Consider the following 24,376-nt stretch of genomic DNA (forward strand, 5'->3'; position numbering starts at 1 on the left):
ATGACGGGTGCCACATGTGGAGCAGGATCTGCTTACCCTTCCGAAGCACCTGATATCACCCCAGCTTTTGGTGGAGTTAGTGTTGCGTAATCTTTAGCTTTCTGTGTTTTGTCTTGTGTACTATTATTTTTCTGTTTTTTTTTTTTTCCTTTTTTAGCCATGCTGTTTTCAGTTTATTTGGATCTATGAGTTTGCATAACCCTCTAGTATCTGTCGCTCCTTTTTTACATAAAGGCGTCTATACGGATTTTATTGTACCACGATGTGTATTTTTCAATTTTAAAAAGAAAAAGCGTGTGAATACAAGAATTTAAAATTGTGTTATTTTATGAACTAAACATATTATATTTATACACTCTATACCCACTGAAGCGTGAAAGTTTTAACTTATAAAAACTTCATTAATCGAAGTCACTTAAAATATTTGTATGGTGACTGTAATGAATGGGTATAGCCTCAGACATTTTAATTTTTGTGAAATTAGGTATAAACTGCTCCGACTTGTATCAATTTAGACATACCCGATACCTCCTCATTACAATCATAACCATTGTATTAGAAATTTTATACCTACACATTTAGTATAATTTGGTTCGATTATCCACTTTACTTATATTTTGTACTCAATGTTCATCCGAAAGCCTCAAAAAGGTTGTTGTTCCTTTAATTATTTCAGTTGAAAGATTCTTGTAATGAACAGTGTATTGTAACTTTACCGGTAAACAATGTAAAAGGCGATCATTGATACTTTAATGCAAAATTATGTCGAGCGACACGATAATACTAAAACAAAATATCGATAAGGTTATGAATATATAAGCATGATTTAATGTTTCATTTCAATGAAGTTTGTGGAGACACGTTATCATAAAAAAGTAAGATGTCAAGTTTTCCAAGGAATAAGTATTTCAAATACACATTGTTCATAACACGTTTTTTTTGCGTATTTTTAATTCTTAACAGGACATTGCATCTTTGTGTGATCTTTTTCGTACTTTATAAATTTCAATGCGAACATAACTTGTTTTCAATAAATCCGCAAGTGAAAAGCAGAGAGAAATTAAAACAAAGCATGTATAAAAGAAAACAGACAATACAATTGCACACAGCACTAAATAGAAACTATAAAAAGATAACGCAATATATAAACAGCATTTAAAGGAGCAACTATTTAACTTCAAAGGGGGTTATATTTTTTTTTGTCTAAATCAAAAATTGTATCGCGCGCAAAAAGAGCGAACAGTGTAATATTATATTTTCGACGCTATCCATGAAATTGTTTTTTTTTCTTCAAAATTTGACACATGGGAAAAATTGATTCAATATACATTTTTTATCATCTGCATTACAAAGATATTTTTATTCATGCATCAAATTTTGAATCAGATTTTTGTTTTAAACGTAACCCCTTCCCCCACCCCACCTCCTACTTAAAGTTAAATGGTCGTTCCCTTTAAGTCGGGATGAACTTAATTTGCTCCCAACATTAGTTTTCCTGTGACATTATTATGCGGGTGTCTTACTCTTTTCTTCTTTTTAACATAGATATAGTTTCTGAAAACAAAATTGAACTTGCCCTTTGCTTAAATGCCATTAAAATAACATGAAGGGTGTCATTTCAGTCATATCTTTTTCTGATATATGTGTTAGATGGTTGAAATTTCATACAGTCTGGTGAATAAAACTGACAAATACAAATAATTCATTGATTGATGGGCCTATACCAATACAGAAAATGTTAAGATTTAAACGACAGTCTTTATTTGGATCTACATTATTCTTGCTGGTAAGCATATATATCGTCGTGATTACAAACGAACACCATTAAACAGACCTTAAACGTGTTAAATTTGTGCAAAATACCTGACCATTAAGTTTCGAATAAAGATAGTATATATGGTATACAATAAAATGCAAATATTAATATAAAAAAGAAGCTGTGGTATGATTGCCAATGAGACAACTATCCACAAAAGACCAAAATGACACAGACATTAACAACTATAGGTCACCGTACGGCCTTCAACAATGAACAAAGCCCATACCGCATAGTCAGCTATATAAGCTAGGCTTCTTCAATGCGAGTATTCGACTTTACCCATTTAAGTATCGCAAACTATTAATTTTATTTGTTTGTAGCTTAACATCCACATTTCATTTTAAGACTTACCGGCGCTAAATTTTTCATTTGTATCTTTAGTAATGTTATTGCTTACAATCCCTCATAAGACCGCTTTATAACTAAAGCTTAAGCATAATAAAGGGTATATAGATATGCAAAATATTTGTAATTAAATCATGTATGTGAAGTTAGCAGCCGGTTCGTTATTCGTTATTCGATATTCAATATCCAACCAGCTGCTAGCAGCCGGTTTGATATTCAAAATCTGGTGAAAAATTATACGAAAATTAAATACTTGATAACATATAAAGCATGATTTTCATAGTTAAAAGGACTGATAAGATATGTAGAAAAATCGTTAAATGACTTATTTGAGCTGTCGTAATTTCTCGTTGTTCTCGCATGTAAACCCTTTTCCATGTTAAATATTTTGACTTTATGTGATATAGAGTTTTGTCAATAAAACGACTTCAAAGATGTACTTTTGTGTATAATGTCTCTAAAGACAAAAAGAAAAACCATAACTCTAGAAATATTGATAACTATAAATAGAAATATATATGGAAAGCCAAAAAAAAAAAATTTCAGTCAAAAGCTGTCAAAATTTTAGGACAAAGGGCACAGGGTTATGGTGAGAGCCCCCTGATCTCTCAATCTTTCTAATATTTTACAGACATTTAGTCAATAGGTAGATACAAACGTGACTAAAAGGAATTTGTGTACACTTCATGTCTTCTATGTTTACGTACGGTACGCCAAAAGTGCCAGTTGGATATTCAAATTTTATATCAAAAATCGACCCGAGACCGCTTAAATGAGGTTGAGACCCCCCTGGTCATTCAATGTCCATAAAATTCAACCAAATTATTGACTCTGTATATATAAAGGTTGTATTAGATGGATTTTTGCGAATAACGTCATCTTCAATATCTACGGAGTGCTTAGATTGTCACTTTTCAGTCAAAAAATCTCATAACTTTAGGACAAAGGGCACAAGGTAATAGTGAGAGCCTCCCTGATCTCTCAATCTGTCTAATATTTTACAGACATTTAGTCAATAGGTAGATACAAACGTGACTAAAAGGAATTTGGGTACACTTTATGTCTTCTATGTTTACGGTACGGTACGCCCAAAGTGCCAGTTGGATATTCAAATTTTATATCAAAAATCGACCCGAGACCGCTTAAATGAGGTTGAGACCCCCCTGGTCTTTCAATGTCCATAAAATTCAACCAAATCATTAAATATGTATATAAATAGGTTGTATTAGATGGATTTTTGAGAATAACGTCATCTTCAATATATACGGGGTGCTTAGATTGTCACTTTTCAGTCAAAAAATGTCAAAACTTTAGGACAAAGGGCACAATGTAATGGTGAGAGCCCCCCTGATCTCTCAATCTTTCTAATATTTTACAGACATTTAGTCAATAGGTAGATACAAACGTGACTAAAAGGAATTTGGGTACACTTCCTGTCTTCTATGTTTACGGTACGCCCAAAGTGCCAGTTGGATATTCAAATTTTATATCAAAAATCGACCCGAGACCGCTTAAATGAGGTTGAGACCCCCCTGGTCATTCAATGTCCATAAAATTCAACCAAATCATTTACTCTCTATATATAAAGGTTGTATTAGATGGATTTTTGAGAATAACGTCATCTTCAATATCTACGGAGTGCTTAGATAGTCACTTTTCAGTCAAAAAATCTCAAAACTTTAGGACAAAGGGCACAAGGTAATGGTGAGAGCCCCCTGAGCTCTCAATCTTTCTAATATTTTACAGACATTTAGTCAATACGTAGATACAAACGTGACTAAAAGGAATTTGGGTACACTTTATGTCTTCTATGTTTACGGTACGCCCAAAGTGCCAGTTGGATATTCGAATTTTATATCAAAAATCGACCCGAGACCGCTTAAATGAGGTTGAGACCCCCCTGGTCTTTTAATGTCCATAAAATTCAACCAAATCATTAAATATGTATATAGATAGGTTGTATTAGATGGATTTTTGAGAATAACGTCATCTTCAATATATACGGAGTGCTTAGATTGTCACTTTTCAGTCAAAAAATGTCAAAACTTTAGGACAAAGGGCACAAGGTAATGGCGAGAGCCCCTGATCTCTCAATCTTTCTAATATTTTACAGACATTTAGTCAATAGGTAGATACAAACGTGACTAAAAGGAATTTGGGTACACTTCATGTCTTCTATGTTTACGGTACGCCCAAAGTGCCGGTTGGATATTCAAATTTTATATCAAAAATCGAGCCGAGACCGCTTAAATGAGGTTGAGACCCCCCTGGTCATGCAATATCCCTAAAATTCAACCAAATCATTGACTCTGTATATATAAAGGTTGTATTAGATGGATTTTTGAGAATAACGTCATCTTAAGTATCTACGGAGTGCTTGGATTGTCACTTTTCAGTCAAAAAATGTCAAAACTTTAGGACAAAGGGCACAAGGTAATGGTGAGAGCCCCCTGATCTCTTAATCTTTCTAATATTTTACAGACATTTAGTCAATAGGTAGATACAAACGTGACTAAAAGGAATTTGGGTAAACTTTATGTCTTCTATGTTTACGGTACGCCCAAAGTGCCAGTTGGATATTCAAATTTTATACCAAAAATCGACCCGAGACCGCTTAAATGAGGTTTAGACCCCCATGTTCTTTCAATGTCCATAAAATTCAACCAAATCATTGACTCTGTATATATAAAGGTTGTATTAGATGGATTTTTGAGAATAACGTCATTTTCAATATCTACGGAGTGCTTAGATTGTCACTTTTCAGTCAAAAAATGCTAAAACTTTAGGACAAAGGGCACAAGGTAATGGTGAGAGCCCCCTGATCTCTAAATCTTTCTAATATTTTACAGACATTTAGTCAATAGGTAAAAACAAACGTGACTAAAAGGAATTTGGGTAAACTTCATGTCTTCTATGTATACGGTACGCCCAAAGTGCCAGTTGGATATTCAATTTTTTTTTATAAAAAATCGACCCGAGACCGCTTAAATGAGATTGAGACCCCCCTGGTCTTTCAATGTCCATCAAATTCAACCAAATCATTGACTCTGTATATATAAAGGTTGTATTAGATGGATTTTTGAGAATAACGTCATCTTAAGTATCTACGGAGTGCTTAGATTGTCACTTTTCAGTCAAAAAATGTCAAAACTTTAGGACAAAGGGCACAAGGTAATGGTGAGAGCCCCCTGATCTCTCAATCTTTCTAATATTTTACAGACATTTAGTCAATAGGTAGATACAAACGTGGCTAAAAGGAATTTGGGTAAACTTAATGTCTTCTATGTTTACGGTACGCCCAAAGTGCCAGTTGGATATTCAAATTTTATATCAAAAATCGACCCGAGACCGCTTAAATGAGGTTGAGACCCCCCTGGTCTTACAATGTCCATAACATTCAACCAAATTATTGACTCTGTATATACAAAGAATGTATTAGATGAATTTTTGAGAATAACGTCATCGTCAATATCTACGGAGTGCTTAGATTGTCACTTTTCAGTCAAAAAATGTCAAAACTTTAGGACAAAGGGCACAAGGTAATGACGAGAGCCCCCTGATCTCTTGATCTTTCTAATATTTTACAGACATTTAGTCAATAGGTAGATACAAACGTGACTAAAAGGAAGTTGGGTACACTTCATGTCATCTATGTTTACGGTACGCCCAAAGTGCCAGTTGGATATTCAATTTTTATATCAAAAATCGTCCCGAGACGGCTTCAATGAGGTTGAGACCCCCCTGGTCTTTCAATGTCCATTAAATTCAACCAAATCATTGACTCTGTATATATAATAACGTCATCTTCAATATCTACGGAGTGCTTAGATTGTCACTTTTCAGTCAAAAAATGTCAAAATTTAAGGACAAAGGGCACAAGGTAATGGTGAGAGCCCCCTGATCTCTCAATCTTTCTAATATTTAAAAGACATTTAGGCAATAGGTAGATACAAACGTGACTAAAAGGAATTTTGGTACACTTTATGTCTTCTATGTTTACGGTACGCCTAAAGTGGCAGTTGGATATTCAAATTTTATTTCAAAAACCTACCCGAGACCGCTTAAATGAGATTGACACCCTCCTGGTCTTTTAATGTCCATCAAAGTCAAGCAAATCATTGACTCTATATATATGAACGTTGTATTAGATGGATGTTTGAGAATAACGGCTTCTTCAATATCCAATGAGGGCTAAGATTGTCACTTTTCAGTCAAAAAATGTCAAAATTTTAGGACAAAGAGCACAGGGTAATGGTGAGAGCCCCCTGATATCTCAATATTTCGAATATTTTACAGACATTTAGTCAATAGGTAGATACAAACTTGACTAAAAGGAATTTGGGTACACTTCATGTCTTCTATGTTTACGGTACGCCCAAAGTGCCAGTTGGATATTCAAATTTTATATCAAAAATCGACCCGAGACCGCTTAAATGAGGTTGAGACCCCCCTGGTCTGTCAATGTCCATAAAATTCAACCAAATCATTGACTCTGTATATATAAAGGTTGTATTAGATGAATTTTTGAGAATAACGTCATCTTCAATATCTACGGAGTGCTTAGATTGTCACTTTTCAGTCAAAAAATTTCAAAACTTTAGGACAAAGGGCACAAGGTAATGACGAGAGCCCCCTGATCTCTTAATCTTTCTAATATTTTACAGACATTTAGTCAATAGGTAGATACAAATGTTACTTAAAGCAATTTTGGTACACTTTCTTTCTTTTATGTTTACGGTGCGCCCAAAGTGCCTGTTGGAAATTCAAATTATTTAGCGAAAGCCTACCCGAATCCGCTTAAATCAGGTTGAGACCCACCTAGTTTTTCAATGTCCATTAAATTCAACCAAATCATAGATTCTATATAATTATATAAATATTGTATGAAAAGGGGAATGCTGTTGAACGGACTGTTCGCTTCTAGGACCAAACCAGAACCCTAGTAGAACCGAGGATCTTGTTTCAAGTACAAACGGGGATGATTTACAGACCTTTACAACGCACCTTCGCACAGCTCACACAAGCACCCCTTTTGATGTAAATTCCAGGTCCAAATGCATTGCTGACGGCTATTTCAACCAGGCAACTTAGGGCTCCAACACCTCATGCTGGCAGAATTGTGTTCGCCAACATAGACTTGCATTGCCCTTCCAGCTTAAATGGGTAGGAATCCACTTTCTTTTTGAATGTTTTTCTTCAATTGTGTAGTGCTTATTTCCATAGTCGTACCACTAGAAACGTTTCTTAGGAGCTTGGTGATATTTTTTAATCTGTTGCTGGGTAAGCACATCTTGTATTTACCTTGCAGGTTTGTGTGGGATAAACGAATGGTGAACAGGCAACCTTTTTTTGCTGCTCCGTGTAATTTATTAGCTTGACCTTTTATCAAATTCAACCCGTATTTTGATAGACTATTTTCTCATACCTCTCGAAGATGCAAACGGATGGTGATATATTTACTGCGGAGATTGATAGGATCACCGTCTTGGTCGGTTAAGTATGTCTGCATGCGATTGAAAAGCTGTAGATATTGGACTGTTGGGTGGAGTTTACGTAGCTTATATTGATGATGCCACTGTTCACCAAGATGCTGTTGATACTGCTGATGCTAACAATGTAATCAATCTCTTCGTAACCGTTTGTTGCCTGATCAAATGTGTAGAGCTGTCGCTAAAATCCCAATACGGTGTGCGATTCCTTAAATTGTAGGGGTGAACCGGGTAAAATGCGGCTATCATTTCCAGGGACAAGGATTGAAAACCCTTGCTTTTAGTCTGTGTGGTCGACGATTTGCTGCAACAGTGTGGTGTCCATTTACTAGTACATGTATTCATTAAATAACGACGTTCATCTTCTGACCATCCGATTCGAACTGGAGGACTCCTTCGGAGATTGCAAGTACAAATGCTTCGGTGTTGGCGGGAACATTACGCTCGAATTCCGCTCGAATCTGGAAGTCCACTCGGGCGAATGACTTACTTCGATCACAAACAGCGGATATAGGTAAATAAAATCAGAGGGGTTGACACCACCGTTACTGAGAAGGTTTCCAATGTCGTAGAATTTCTTTCTGAAGTCTACAGCCTCCTTGAACACTCTGGCAACCTTGTTTTGTAAAAACCAGGCATTAAAGTCGACGACTGAGTCGCGTTCAGCTTTGAGGGTGACATAGACACTTTGCGAAAGAGGATCCAAGAGATCTTATACAGGATTATTTTTGCCACGTTATTGACGGCGGCAGCCCTCGTAATGGCATTGGCATCTGAATAGCGAACGAGTGGAAGTTCGTGCCTGAACCCGTACACTATTTTATAGTAATAATCCCATAATATGTTTCAGGGGAATGGCAAACGAGTACGATCCTTTGTTGGTGGGCTTAGTGATAATGTATTCATGCCACGCTGTAAATCCAGTATTCTCAGTCTCAGCATCGGTAGAAGAATCCTTATACCACAGTCGGTTGAGACCCTACGTTTTGAAGAAGTCGCCGAGGAAGGTTTACATTCCAAGCATAGTGGTGGCGATGCCGGGGTCGTTAATGTGTTCAATCTGCTGACCGGAGAGTCGATATCATATAGTTTTGAAGAGATACATGATACCATTGTGAATGAGATCAACGTCTGCATATGCAGTGCCGTCGTAATTTTGAAGTCTTCCTTCTACTAAGAAATAACTCTCGATTGTTGAAGGAACAGGTCTTGTGTTTCGATGTTGATTCGGATCTCCGCTTCAGAGTTGGTAAGTAGGGCGCCGGCTTAAGGTACGAATTCGTGAACCTGGTATTAATATTTTTTAAGATTTCCATCGTAGGTTAATCCTACTATGATTGTAAGGATGTCGGCATTATGGATTTAGTGAAAGCTTTGGACAAAATCATGGACGGTAGCGATGCCACGGGAGATGGGATTGTTTAACTGTGTTTGGTTTTGGGGCTTACTGCGTTTAATACTGAGCTGTTAATTGGGCTTGCTGCGCTGGACACTGGGTTTTCGAAGGCGGGTCACTTTTTCAACGACATGGTCGACGACTTTGGCTACCCCCTTTCAACTCCTATCATGGTTGCATTGGTGTAAGCGCTCATAGTCTTACTTTCCAAGGCCTTGGCAGCAGAGGAGGTGAACATGCGACCAGCGATACCGGCGATAGTGTCAAACAAACTACCGCCGTATGCATACTTTCGAACAAAACCTTAAACATTTAGTTAGAGGATACTACGATGGAATTGTTTATTTTCCTTGGTGCCGATGTGTTCACCTTTCTTCATTGCACCGAGGATCGCCACAAGCTCGTTGCGCACACCATTATTTCAAGCACGGTCGGCAGCGTTACACAGATCCAGGCGATATATGGAGGAGCTAGTTAAAGTCAGAGTGTCGAAATACGGTTTGCAGTCCGCTACAATGCTTATCTTGCTTTAGATGTGCGACACAATATTCGTCCACTTGTAACTTTTTCATCGCCTTCGAGTTCTAGAGAGGGTCAATTGCCTTGTCGATTTATGGCACCGAAACTGTTCAGGATCTCTGCATAGTCGACAAGGTTTTAAAGCTTCGGGCTCAAACGATTCTGGTTTCTTTTTCACCATGAGTTCCAAGAGGTCAAGGGTTCCTTTGTACCTCAGAGCATTCCCGAAATATCATCACTGTCAGAAGTAACTGGTTAGCTTCCGATGAAGATACCATCGTTTTCAGATCGCGATCTAAAGGTGTGGTCGGCGAAAGGATTGTTACTGAGCTGCAAATACTGCTGTGCTCGAGGTCCGAGGACGGTGTCTGAAGGTGGTGCAATGGGTAGTGGGTAGGCAAACTTTGGTGGTGGAGGAGGGAGGACTGTCACTGCTGCAGGAAGGTATACAATCGTTTTGGTATTGCTGAAGCTGCCTCTCGCTGAGCCTCAACCACAGGCTTAACACCTTTGAAAGGGTCCGGTTGAGTACAATCTTCTCGAGCGGATGCTGCATGTTACTGGCTTGAATCTTCCGCTTGATCTCTTGCAACTCCCTGGCGAGCGCCTCACACTGTTTAGTGTCTGTAATTTTTATAACGTCATTTATTTATAGCGTTGTCATGACCCCCCTGAGCGATGGTTCGAACACATCTAAGCGTTTGTTTGAACGCTCCTAAGCGTTGGTTTTCTGAAACCTTAGGCATACATCTATCAAAAGGTAAAAAAAAATCACATGCATTTCTGCTTGTTTTTTAATAAAATTGAATTGAAAAGATCGATCTTTTTTTAGCTATTGGATCAATGTCTTTATCCTAACAATCCAAGATAAAATCAATTTAGGTCACCCAAAACCACTATCCCCAATTCAATGTTTTTAGACCCTGTTTTTGATCTTACGGTCCTATCGTCAAAAAATATACAATTCATGGTAATCATACCCGGTACGCCTGTTTTTTTTTTCATTCAATAGCTCACAATTTGAAGATCTCAATCGTTCCCTCTCTTTTCCAAATTGGTGGTCAGCGGCTTGTTTAATCTCTCAAAACCCCAAGTGGTGATAGTTGCCCCCTTCCAGAATAAGGTTTTAATTTTTGTCTTCCTATTAACTAAATGTCTGCATAATAAAAGAAAGATTGAGAACTTGGGGGATTCTTACCATTGCCAAGTGTCCTTTGTCCTACATGTAAAAGTTTGACAATATGTAGCTGAAAAGTGACCATAAAAGGCCTCAATAAATATCGAATATGAATTCTTTCTAGTAAAACCTTTATGTACACAGCGTCTATAATTTAATTAAATTTTATGGACATTGAACGACCAGGGGGTCTCACACTCATTTGAGCGGTCTCAGGTACGTTTTCACTGTATATTTTGAATATCCAACTGGCACTTTGGGCGTACCGTAAACATAGAAGACAGGAAGTGTACCCAAATTCCTTTTAGCCACGTTTGTATCTACCTATTGACTAAATTTCTGTAAAATATTAGAAAGATTGAGAGATCAGGGGGCTCTGACCATTACATTGTGCCCTTTGTCCTAAAAATTTGACATTTTTTGACTAAAAAGTGACAATCTTAGCCCTCCGTAGATATTGAAGATGACGTTATTCTCAAAAATCCATCTAATACAACCTTCATATATACAGAGTCAATGATTTGGTTGACTTTTATAGTCATTGAAAGACCAGGGGGGTCTCAACCTCATTTAAGCGGTCTCGGGTCGATTTTTGATATAAAATTTGAATATCCAACTGGCACTTTGGGCGTACCGTAAACATAGAAGACAGGAAGTGTACCCAAATTCCTTTTAGCCACGTTTGTATCTACCTATTGACTAAATGTCTGTAAAATATTAGAAAGATTGAGAGATCAGGGGGCTCTCACCATTACATTGTGCCCTTTGTCCTAAAAATTTGACATTTTTTGACTGAAAAGTGACAATCTTAGCCCTCCGTAGATATTGAAGATGACGTTATTCTCAAAAATCCATCTAATACAACCTTCATATATACAGAGTCAATGATTTGGTTGACTTTTAAAGTCATTGAAAGACCAGAGGGGTCTCAACCTCATTTAAGCGGTCTCGGGTCGATTTTTGATATAAAATTTTAATATCCAACTGGCACTTTGGGCGTACCGTAAACATAGAAGACAGGAAGTGTACCCAAATTCCTTTTAGCCACGTTTGTATCTACCTATTGACTAAATGTCTGTAAAATATTAGAAAGATTGAGAGCTCAGGGGGCTCTCACCATTACATTGTGCCCTTTGTCCTAAAAATTTGACATTTTTTGACTAAAAAGTGACAATCTTAGCCCTCCGTAGATATTGAAGATGACGTTATTCTCGAAAATCCATCTAATACAACCTTCATATATACAGAGTCAATGATTTGGTTGACTTTTATAGTCATTGAAAGACCAGGGGGGTCTCAACCTCATTTAAGCGGTCTCGGGTCGATTTTTGATATAAAATTTGAATATCCAACTGGCACTTTGGGCGTACCGTAAACATAGAAGACAGGAAGTGTACCCAAATTCCTTTTAGCCACGTTTGTATCTACCTATTGACTAAATGTCTGTAAAATATTAGAAAGATTGAGAGATCAGGGGGCTCTCACCATTACATTGTGCCCTTTGTCCTAAAAATTTGACATTTTTTGACTAAAAAGTGACAATCTTAGCCCTCCGTAGATATTGAAGATGACGTTATTCTCAAAAATCCATCTAATACAACCTTCATATATACAGAGTCAGTGATTTGGTTGACTTTTATAGTCATTGAAAGACCAGGGGGGGGGGGTCTCAACCTCATTTAAGCGGTCTCGGGTCGGTTTTCACTATATATTTCTTTTTTGGGCGTTCCATAAATATTTCTATTCATATTTCTTAATGTTTTCTAGAGTAAGCGGGTTTTCTTATTGTTTTAAGAATTATCATGTAGAAAATAAATCTTTGCAGTTTTTTTATTGACACCAATTTATATTATATAAAGACAAATTTGCAACTTAGAAAAGGGTTTATATTCGAGGACAACGAGAACTTACAACAGCTTGAAGAGGTCATTTTGATAAGTTCCTACGTATCTTATCAGTCATCTTAACTATGAAAATCATGTTTTTAATGTTATCAAGTATTTTTTTTTATGATTTTCAACAAAATTTTGAATATCCAACCGACTGCTAGCAGCCGGTTGGATATTGAATATCGAATAACGAATAACGAACCGGCTGCTAACTTCACATACATAATTAAATCATATTTATACATGTCCATGGTTTCCGTGTGCATAGTTTTTTTTTGCGTTGTACATTTTTGCTAGCAAACTTTTTGATCTTTTTATTTTATATCAAAAAGCATTTCTTTTTCCTCAAATTTAACACTATAAGGTATGGGGGAAAAATTGATTAAGAATACTTTTTATTATCTGCATTTCCACATTTTTTCCCATCCATCCAATTGGGCATTAGCATTTTTCTAAACCACAACCCCATCACTCATGCACTTGAGGTTTATTGGTCGTTCCCCAAAGTTGGGATAAACTTGATTTGCTCCCAAAATTAGTTTTCCTATGAAAGTTTCATATGCGGATGATACGTTTTTTGTTCTCTTATTCTTTTTAATATTGAAACATAGATATAGTTTCTGACAACAAATTGAACTTGACCTTTTGCTTATACATTGAAATAACAAGAAGGGTATCATTTCACTCATATCTTTAATCTGATGTATGTGTTAGTTGGTTGAAATTTCATACAGTCAGGTGAATAAAACTGACAAATCAAAATAATTTGTTGATTGATGGGTTATACCCCTATAAAAAATGTTTAGATTTAACTGAGAGTCTTTATTTGGATGGACAGTATTCTTGCTAGTACGCACATATCCGTGATTATAAACGAACAGCATTTAAAAGGTCTAAAAGTCGTACGAAAATTCATGAACATTAATATTAAAATAAAGATAGTACATGCAATAAAATGCAAATATTAATGCTTCTTTTATGCGAGTATTCGACTTTACGCATTTAAGTATCGCAAACTATGAATTTTATTTGGTTGTATCTTAACATCCACATTTCATTTTAAGACTTACCGGCACTTAACTTTTCATTTGTATCTTTAGTATTGTTATTGCTTACAATCCCTCATAAGAATTTTTTATGACTAAAGATTTAGCTTTATATATATATAAAAAATGTAATATCATTGTCATAATGGTTTCCCTGTAAATAGAACGTGATTTTTTTCTGCGTTGTACATTTTCTGCCTGCAAAGATTGCGATCGTTAATTTTTTTACACTGTTTTAAAAACACAAGTATTGCACATTCTAACAAAAATATTTAAATCACCTCTTAATTTACAATGTCCTCTATGGCATGGACATAAAACAACCAACAATCAATCAATCTATTGTTTTTAAATCGAAAGTGAGGTTATCATAATATATTTCTTTTTAATGGCATATGCTACAATAGGTTTTCTTGCCACACCAAACATAAACAGATCACAATCAAAATGGGTGTCATTTGTGGTACTGGTACTGCTGACCCATCCGAATCCTGTAAGCAAAACTTGTTTATGATCAGAGTTTCTGTTGCTCAATCTTTAATTTTGTGCATACTGTATTTTGTACAGGTGTTCTTCTTTTCGTAGTGTTTCCGGAAAATTAAAACACAGTATTTGCACAAGAAAATCCTTAAAAAATCGACATATATATTAAAAAAATATCTTTAATATCAAGGAAGAAGATTAACCATGTACATCTACTAATATCGAATATTGCAGATTCCTCTATAAAAGAGGGACGAAAGATACCAGAGGGACAGTCAAACTCATAAATCGAAAATAAACTGACAACGCCATGGCTTAAAATGAAAAAAAAAAAACCAAACAGACAAACAATAGTACACAAGACATAGCATAGAAAACTAAACTAAAGAATAAACAACACGTATAAGTTGCTGCAGAAAAAAAATCAATACTTTGTGTGAAAAAAATATAATAAAGAGAAGAATATTTCCTGTCAGTCATTTACAGAAAGGTAAAATTCATGAATTAACGAAGTATAAATAAAATTGAAGATGTAAAAATGGTTAACATGAATTTCAGTGTTTATCAATAGACGGTTGACAATACAACAACATTTTACATAAAAGTAACAGAACAAAAGAAATATTTGTCATTCATAACAATATGAAATGTAAAACAGCCACACACGAGTAAATGTTTGACTACTGGAAGTGATTTTGGTACTTGTTCAATGAGACACGAAGAAAGTTCTCCTTACATTTTACTAAAATTCTATGTAATCTATTATCCACAGAAGGACGCTTGTCTGAATTTACTTACGGGTATATACAGGAAAGAGTTTTACGATTATTAGTCACACTCCTACACTTCAATATATAATTAACACACATCAGTTTTAGGTACATTAAAATTTAATGTTATGATATTTTGAATTTAGTAATGTAATGCTAAAGATAAATGGATCTCATTTCGTAAAGATTATTCAAGTCGAACAGTAAATGGTTCGATAGTATACGGCAAAACAACAACAGCATGTATACTTTAATAAATGTGTGTTGTCGCTGCCATATAGAGGTGTCTATGTCCTTGTTCTGTATCACTGAATAGTAGTATCTCATTGTAATTGCATTGGAAAATATTAGCCGTAGATCCGTCTGCAGTGCATGCTTTGGCGGCAGTGTATCGGTCAATTCAATTGTAAAGAATACCCGTAACTCACTTACTTGCATTGATAACTGCAACGTACAGTACAGATGTGCAGTATGTTTAAAAATATTGATTAGTTTTTGTGTTTTTTTTTCTGTTTGTGAGAAAAAGTACCTTTATTGCAATTAAATAGCAAATAATTTTAATTACATACGCTTAACATTCATGTCAACATATATTCCAGCTGTCGTAGTAGCCACAATCCAATTCTTATTTTTCAAAATTGAAAACAATTATACCCCAGAATGGAAAGGTTATATGCACTACTACGATTTGTAAAGGTCAAAAGAAAGGGCTGTGCGTCATCTTTTCAACGTTTAAATGCCCAAACTTCTAAGAGTTTAAACTTAACATGAAATTCTGTACTACCCTACCTTGACTTTAGGTTGTCCACTGATTTCAATTTGGCCGATATGCATATGTATATTAACTGGTCACATTTCAAAGTTATGTTTCTACGAGATAAAACATAGAGACAATATCTGGGAACCAGTACATAAACAAAATTTATTTTATAAATATCATATATCTCCCCAAAAGAGGAATGGTTTGAGAAACAGCTGTATTCACAAAGTGCAACCTACACGTGGAAGAAGAAATGCTCATTCGTCATATAAGTATTGGTAAAAGTGATTTTCTTGTGGATTGGTTTTGCTCAATTGTTTTTTGTAGTGTTCTGTATGATATCAATAATTACTACACATACTAGTAGTATACACATGGAAAAATGTAGTGCAACACCTGAATATTTTAAACCTCGGAAAATCAACTTCATTTTTTGGAAAGAGTATGTTAAATACTTGTATAATAATATTGAATCATTGTTAATGATATCATTTCCACTAAAATGAATTAAAAAAATGTAAAATCAATACTTTGCATTCACACGGACAACCGTCTATTAACCTCTTCAGATCATGCCTGCCACTAATCGACGAATGTGTTGCTGAGGTAATTGAAACCATTCCTGGTGACGGGCATTGTTATTTCATGAAACATGTGGACTGCAGTGTTCTCTGGCATACTTTACGACGAATAATGACACATATATGCTTAATATGGTTCACAGCCGGACCACGATTAAGCCAGGGAAGATAAACCGACATTCATTGGACCAATGAATCTTCCTCCAAGATGTTAATTTCAAACGTCGGTGAGTTCTGCACCATTGGATACGGGAACCTGTATGTCTGTTCGTAAGCAAAGGTCTCCAAAATAGTCTTCTCGCACGATAACCAGTAGCTATGAATCGATTTCGAACAGTTCTTGTTTAATGTCTCCTGTATAGCAACAACTCCTTTTTTTAAGGTTTGTACTGTTTGCAAATGGTGGTTTCTTTTTTCCCTACCTCTACTTGTAGGCTTGGTTTTCCCTAGCTGATGTTTCCTGATCTCGGTAGGTCTTTAATATTATTTGTTGCCTGATTTTTATTCACTAAACGACTCATAGTTGAATGGTGATGACCAACAATATGTGTAATTTAGCGCAGGACATACCTGCTTCTTCCATGCTGATAATATTTCATCTTGCTGCATTTGAGAGTTGTGGATAACCCGTTACATGGTCTTAATCACTTCACTTTACAAACTTTTTTATTTAAAGTGTTGAAAACGATAAGGATAAAAACACCTGTTTTATGGTTTACGGGTACAGTAGCGGCATGTGGAGATTAGAACTTTTCGAGTCGTTATTTCTTGATTAAACTCAGATGAAATAATATTTAACTAGTTCTATATCAATAAATTATATCACAAAAAATTGAGGGTGTTTTTTTTTAATTTGAATTTCAATTTGGTGTCGCAATACTTTTTTCCCTGTGAATAAAAGAAAAGGGCATGTTTAATGTTGTTTTAAGACACCATATCTTAGCATCAATGATCATCAATGTCAAAAGGTCAAATTAAAAAAAAAAAAAAATCCATCTACCTTAAATAATAATGTACCAGGAGAAATTTATGAGTCATGAGTTCATTCAACATTCATGATGATTGGTTGTACTCAATATGTTTAGTTTTTCGGTGTAGTAATGGATGGAGATGTTGTGTTTTGTTTTGTTGTTCTCTTTATTCTGTTGACTTTAGGATTCAGATTTCCCAATTTATCTTGAAAAAAAGATAATTTGTTAATTCTATATATAAGTGTTTCAAAATAGACAAGTCTGCAACTGTGAATACATTGGGAATTCGTAAATAACAGCCCATCGTATTAAAAACTTAAATCATTGATCCTCTTATTTTTTACGGTAAGGTAACTTATCGTCTAATAAGGGGACAATTTTACATCCCGCTAATCTAAAATAGAGGCAAGAACATTGAGCTATTCCTTACATAAATGTATCTGGTTTGAATTTGTTAATCATCGCTTGACTCTGATTTGTATTAAAACTGAACTGAAATGTTGATAGAATAGTATTTTTATAATCAGTTAAGTCACTAAAACATCTAAAGGAATAGAGAGAGTGAGTTACGGGAAATTATCTTTTTGATTACAATGGATATGAAAAAAGTAAGGTAGATAATCTGAGCAAGGTATAAAGTTTCAATAGTTGTGATTTCATGTATCTGTGATAGTCTCTTGGTTTCGAAGTTTGGGTGTACCTATAGAAAACTTATTTAAACGGGACAGAAAAGCGAGATAGTACATCATTATTTTTACGGAAATGTTAGAAACGATCCTGGTAAACTTATCGATCCTTTAAATAAACTTATTCCAAAAGGTTATAACACTGTAATTTGATCGTTGAATAATGTTTATATTGATATAATAATTACTATTTAAATTAATATCAAACTAAATATTAATGTTATATACATATACACATTCATGGATCTACAGTCTGTCGATACCTGTATCTTGACATTGCACAAGGTTGTGTTTTTCTCTGAATGTTTATGACGTCTTTACAGTAAATCCATTGGATGCTGGATGTGTACTGATTGATAATTTAGTCTTAGATCCATGTTTTTTTATAAGTTGTAAGTTGCTTTGAACTAGCTGTTAGTAAGTGTGAGTAGTACTGTAAAATATGCACTTAGTGCTTTTCTGTTGTTGGGATGTACAAGTACCCTGTCACGTCCACTTGTATTTTTAGTATTTGTATTTTTGTCTATCTGATGAGTTAAGCCTTTTTCAACTGATTTTTATAGTTCATTCTAATGTTGTACTGTTACACCACTGTCGCAGGTTATTGGGAGGGTTGTGGTCAGACTAACATGTTTAACCCCTACATATTCTGTATGTTCCAAATCAGGAGCCTGTAATTCAGTAGTTGTCGTTTGTTTTTTGTTACATATTTGTTTTTCGATCATTTTTTAATCATCAATAAATTAGGCCGTTAGTTTTCTCGTTTTTTTTTACATTGTCATTTCGGGACCTTTTCTAGGTGACTATGTGGCATGGGCCTTGCTCATTTTTAAAGCCATACGGTGACCTATAGTTGTTCATTTTTGTTTCATTTAGTCTCTTGTGGAGAGTTATCTCATTGGCAATCATACCACATCCTTTTTTTTTTTTATATCTGTTGAACCTATGTTTATGCAAGTACACGTGGCTATGTTATATCTTGACATAATGCATTTGGCAAGCGTTTTGTGTACATGTTTTTTGTGTTTTTGTATTGCTGATTTTATCTATAAGGACAACAGCTCTGGCAGTTTATCTTAGAGATAAAGGATACAACAGATACAGTTTAGTCGTCTTCATATCTTGACTTGCATCTAGAAATTGACAATGAAGGTCGATTGAAAACAAAACTTTACGACAATAGAGATGATTTCAGTTTTCCAATTGTGAACTTTCCATTCTAAGTAGCAACATTCCAGCAGCACCTACATACGGTGTATATATCTCCCAATTACATATTCCCGTGCTTGCATTTCATATCATGATTTACTTGATAGAGGATTGTTGCTCACAAGGAAGCTATTAATTCAACAGTTCCAAATGGTGAAGTTAAAATCATCTCTTCGTAAATTTTACGGACGCCATCACGAGATTGTTGACCGTTATGGAATAACCGTTTCACAAATGATATCGGATATGTTCCTTGCGTCGTAACTACAACCAATTCCCTTTCCTTTCATAAATGTGACCTACCGAATAAGATTATTTACCGGATTTGTTATCTCATAAGCAACACGACAGGAGCCACATGTGGAGCAGGATCTGCTTATCCTTCCGGAGCACCTGAGATCACCCCTAGTTTTTGGTGGGATTCGTGTTGTTTGTTCCTTAGTTTTCTATGTTGTTTCATGTGTACTATTGTTTGCCTGTTTGTCCTTCTCATGTTTAGCCATGGAGTTGTCAGTTTATTTTCGATTTATGAGTTTGACTGTCCCTCTGGTATCGTTCGTCCCTCTTTTACCAACTTTGATATTTGAATGATTCATTTTAGAAATACCAACATTGCACAAGTATTGAAAAATTACCATAGTTTAAAAGTGACTGAGAACAAAGTAAGAAAATAAATGGGATAAATGGCATAATTTTTATAAAGTGTGTACCGTTGTAGATGTAAACATTTTAAATCGATTCCTTTATATAGGTTTTGACAGTTTTGAATAACACAACTATAACACCTTTGAACACTAATTTACATTGCCTTATCACTATAAAGTGGTGAACCGAAAGATATTGACAATCTATATTCCTGTCAGTAAGTGTAAACCATTTTACAAAATGTTATTTAGATTTCCTTTAATGTTTTATATGTTTCTTTGTAGCTGTATCCCATGTATAACTGCAGGAAAAAGAGAGTTTGATGGTGATGCATCGCAATTGTGGAATGAATTCCGTGAAATTAAGGCTGTTCTTTCGGAAACAATACTGGACCTACACAATACTAGAACAGAGCTTGGTGTAGCTAAAGACGTCTTAGGAAAGCAACTTGCAAAAACGAAACAGGCTCTAATTGAAACAAAAGAACTGCTAGACATTATAGGAAAGAAACTTGACAAAACGATGGAAGATCTAGTGCATACACGGCAGGATCTTGCAGATAAAGGAAGAGAACTGAACGAGACAAAGAAATGGATAAACGTTAATAAAGGACAATCAAACGTTATACATAAAAATAGGTTTAAAATGGTTGAATCAAATTAGATTTTAATAATAAGCATGGTCAAAACAGTTTTGTATTTAAAATGTCTTCTTTTATCTAGGTACACATACATATTTAAGCGTATTCTACTGTAAAATGAAGAAAAATGTTATTTAAGGATGTACTTAGGTGAAGTTTTGGAATTTGTGTCAAATGTTCGAACTCAATGGTGTTTTTCCATACAATACAATGTAAAATATTTTGCCCCATAACACCCATTTATTTTTTCATATAAGATTTAATAGCTCATGAAAGGTCATTTACCAAATTTTAAGAAGATTTTTGATTTTTTTCTTTTGTTTTGAGATCCAAATAATACCAATGCAAATATAAGGAAAAAAGTCCGAGTCCGAGTCAGCCTTTTCCCGCCATATTTTAAATCTCAAATATCTCGAAAAGGGAGTCCATCTCCTATCAATATTTTTTTTACCTTACTTCACCTAAGTACATCCTAAGTCGAGTTACTTTACTTTACAAATGTATTATCAAAATTTTATCTAAGATAACATATAAGATTTGCTAATAAAAACTTTTATACATATATAAGCAGATGTGGTATGAGGTCCAATAAGACGACTCTCCATCCGACTGACAATATATAAAAAATATCTATCGGCTATCATTTTAAGGTTCCTAATGCTCAAATACAACTTTAAGTATTTATGCATCTAACATCGTTTCTTTCAGAAATTTTGCTTTGATTTCTAAATGAAAAAAAAATCAAGAAAACGCGTGAGACGCCTAAATGTTTTTAAGAATAATATTCATTTTTTTTCGATCAGATACATTTACATGTATTTTACAGTGCTATTATATCAATATTCATCGTTTGTAATAATTAGACTGAACAGTTAAACAGAATTCAATCATTGAATGTTTACAAGATAATTTGAATCCACCTTCGTTCAGCAATATTTTTAGAACAGTAACAGAAACAATATCAATATTTGAAGAAGCTTTATTGTATTTGTAAACAACATTTATGTTTTATGATGAATTTCTGATATTACTTTGTTTGAAGACAACATGTTTCCTTTTAGCAAAAGACGATAAGAGATTACTTGATACTACGGATGAACTTCACCAAGTTCAAGCTGACTTGCAAAATCTAAAAGTCAACATGGTAGCTGTCCAATCACAAGTCAAATCCAGTAAGTCTAATGAATAATTAGGTATCACAATTTATCCTATACCGGAAGTGACAGAAATGAGCAATTACATAGAATTTGACATTATATATCATGGACCTACTTTACGTCTGCATTTACGTTTTATCAATATTTGTTCAATCGTTACTTTTTCTTGCGATGCATATTTTCAGTGATAGATTATTAAAGGAATGGATTAAACACACTGTATTAATAATAGGCATTTTGTATCAATTTCATTGCATTTAAATTAATGATGCATTCTATCATAAAGCGCTCTTTTGGGATAAATTGTCTGTCTAGTTGCAAAATCTGGTTTAATTTTTTCGAACCATACCTTTCCCATTTAAAACGTGATATTGAGGCAATAAAAGCACCAAGGAAAGATTATTCTATTCTAACCAAACAGTTAATCTAAGAAAAATAAAACGCTATTACGACAGCTGAGGTCGAACCATAAACAGTTGTTGTAAGTTTGGACACTATAGTCAAGCTTAAACTGTCTGAATTTGGATTATTTATCAAATTTTTGACATTATAATTATACGTTTCGGACACAACGTAAACGTGATCAAAGATCTAAAACTGTGAATGGGACATCTTATTTACTTAGAAAAATCTGATATCCAAAATTAAACAACATGGTTAAATACAGCATATAAAAAAAAACCATAGATTTAATTTGAAAAAGTTAAATTTTGGACCCTTCAAACCTTAGCATGAACTAATTTGAAAACAGGGCACAAACTATAAAATCTTCATGCACATTTAGAGTCATCATATTATACAGCTGTAAATGAATTCAGACAGATATTAATCTTAAAGCCTTTTGACCTGATTGTAAACCAATTTAAAAAATGGGGTCCCTATATCCAAATAGAATTACAAGGTTAGAACCCCCAAAATTTAAAGACTTTTAATCAATCCCATTTAAATCAGTTTAAAAATTTGTATTTATTTTCAATTGACTATTTCTTGGTATTGTGCAATTGCGCAAAACTGTGCAACTGAAGATTTCTTAATGTTGTGCAATACTGTGCAATTGACGATTGCTTGCTATTGTGAAATATCACAGCGTAATACTGTGCTTTTGTGCAAAACGGTGCCGTTGCGCAATACGGTGCACATGAAGATTTTTTGCTAATGCGCAATATTGTGCTATTAAAGATTTCTTACTATTACGCAATACTGTGAAATTGTGCAATACTGTACTGTGGCACAATACTATGCAATTGAAGATTTCTTGCTATTATGTCATACATTTCTATTGTACAATACTGTGATGTTGCACAATATGGTGTTGTAATGCAATACTGTGCTACTGCGCAATACTACACGCAATTTTGGATTTCTTGCTATTGTACAATACTGTGTTTTTGCGCCATACTGTTATATGAAGATTTCTTCTTAAATTTGTTACAATACAAATGAAATTTAAAAAAAAAGAGAATAAATATCTCCAATAAATTCAATCCCTGTCTTACCTTTGTGGTTTATAACCTTGTAGTACAATTTCAGAGAAAGTTATTGTCTGGAAACTAGAAAAATGCTAGTTTTGGGCCCCTTTTTTGTCCCTTATTCTAAACGTTTGGGGCAATTATCGGTAAGCCAATTGGAAACCATATTATATATTTCCTTTGGAAATCTAAATTGTTTTAGATTACCGTTGGTCATCTCAACTTGATTGATTTTTTCACGTGAGCCGGTACGGCGAAAACGTGAAAATTAATCGAGTTGAGATGACCAGTTATAAATTGTTTATCGCTATTTCACCAACGACGACGTAGTAAATTTCATTGACAACGGGCACGTGCGCTCTTAATTTTAAGCAATAATTTTTCATTGCACTGTACAATGTTGATTAAGGGATTTAGCAGTCATTTGGATCAAAGGAAAATTTCGTAAAATAGCGATTAAAAAGTTTTTTTGTCTTGTTGTTTCAGGTCAAGTACCTAGGATAGGATTTACGGCAGTGTTAGGTAAAGACGTTTCCAATCTAGGTGATAATCAAGTTATCCTATTTGATACAGTGTATACAAATGAAGGAAGTGACTACAACCCCCGAACGGGTGTATTCACATGTGAAATTCCAGGGTTATACACTTTTTATGTCCATACTTTGGCAGAACCCGGAAAACACCTGGAAACAGAAATAATAAAAAATCTGCAACACATGGCATCCACTTACGCATATGATAAAGATTTTTATTCTTCCGGAAGTAACATGGCAGTTATGTCCCTGCAGATAGGTGATACTGTGTTAGTAAGATCGTATGGCAACGGACATGATCATAATGGATCAGTGATTGACTATAAGTATACATCCTTCTCTGGTTTTCTAATTGCTACTTAGAAAGTTCATTTGAAAAGTACCTTGAATAAAGTAAATAGTTATCAAAAGTACCAGGATTATAATTTAGTACGCCAAACGCGCGTTTCGCCTACATAAGACTCATCAGTGACGCTCATATCAAAATAGTTATAAAGCCAAACAAGTACAAAGTAAATATTTAACTCTTCTTCTTATCTAGAGCAGTCGAAAGTCCGCTCAGTTATACGCCCGGTGCATTATTTTGCACAGTGAGTTAGTTATAGTTGATGAGTTATGTATTAAAGTATTAGTTTATAGTAAGTATTAATCTATATAGATCATTAAAATAACAAGAAGGGTGTAATTTCAATCATATCTATCATCAGATGTATTTGTTAGATGGTTTAAATTTGATAAGGTTTCTAACGCTTACAAATGTCGATTAATAGGTCATTACCTGTAAAGAAAATA

The 24,376-nt window shown here is 34.6% G+C and overlaps 1 protein-coding gene across 1 annotated transcript; it reads left to right on the plus strand.

The window, feature by feature from the left end:
* LOC139526229 (uncharacterized) lies at positions 1-23,995 on the plus strand. The gene is made up of 4 exons (XM_071321357.1): positions 1-86; positions 20,070-20,385; positions 21,468-21,597; positions 23,538-23,995. Exons 1-4 carry the CDS (start codon positions 1-3, stop codon positions 23,945-23,947), a joined length of 942 nt encoding a protein of 313 aa, XP_071177458.1. The 3' UTR covers positions 23,948-23,995.
* The last annotated feature ends 381 nt before the right edge of the window (positions 23,996-24,376 follow it).

The sequence above is a fragment of the Mytilus edulis genome, chromosome 6, assembly GCF_963676685.1.
Source record: "Mytilus edulis chromosome 6, xbMytEdul2.2, whole genome shotgun sequence".
NCBI classification, from domain to species: Eukaryota; Metazoa; Mollusca; class Bivalvia; order Mytilida; family Mytilidae; genus Mytilus; species Mytilus edulis.

What these genes read in the sequence shown, in the direction of transcription:
- LOC139526229 (XM_071321357.1), top strand. Translation starts at nt 1, where the DNA reads ATGACGGGTGCCACATGTGGAGCAGGATCTGCTTACCCTTCCGAAGCA. An exon ending in AGACAAAGAAATGGATAAAC is followed by an intron (nt 20,386 to 21,467) that starts GTTAATAAAGGA and finishes CTTTGTTTGAAG; the next exon opens with ACAACATGTTTCCTTTTAGC. An exon ending in CCAATCACAAGTCAAATCCA is followed by an intron (nt 21,598 to 23,537) that starts GTAAGTCTAATG and finishes TTGTTGTTTCAG; the next exon opens with GTCAAGTACCTAGGATAGGA.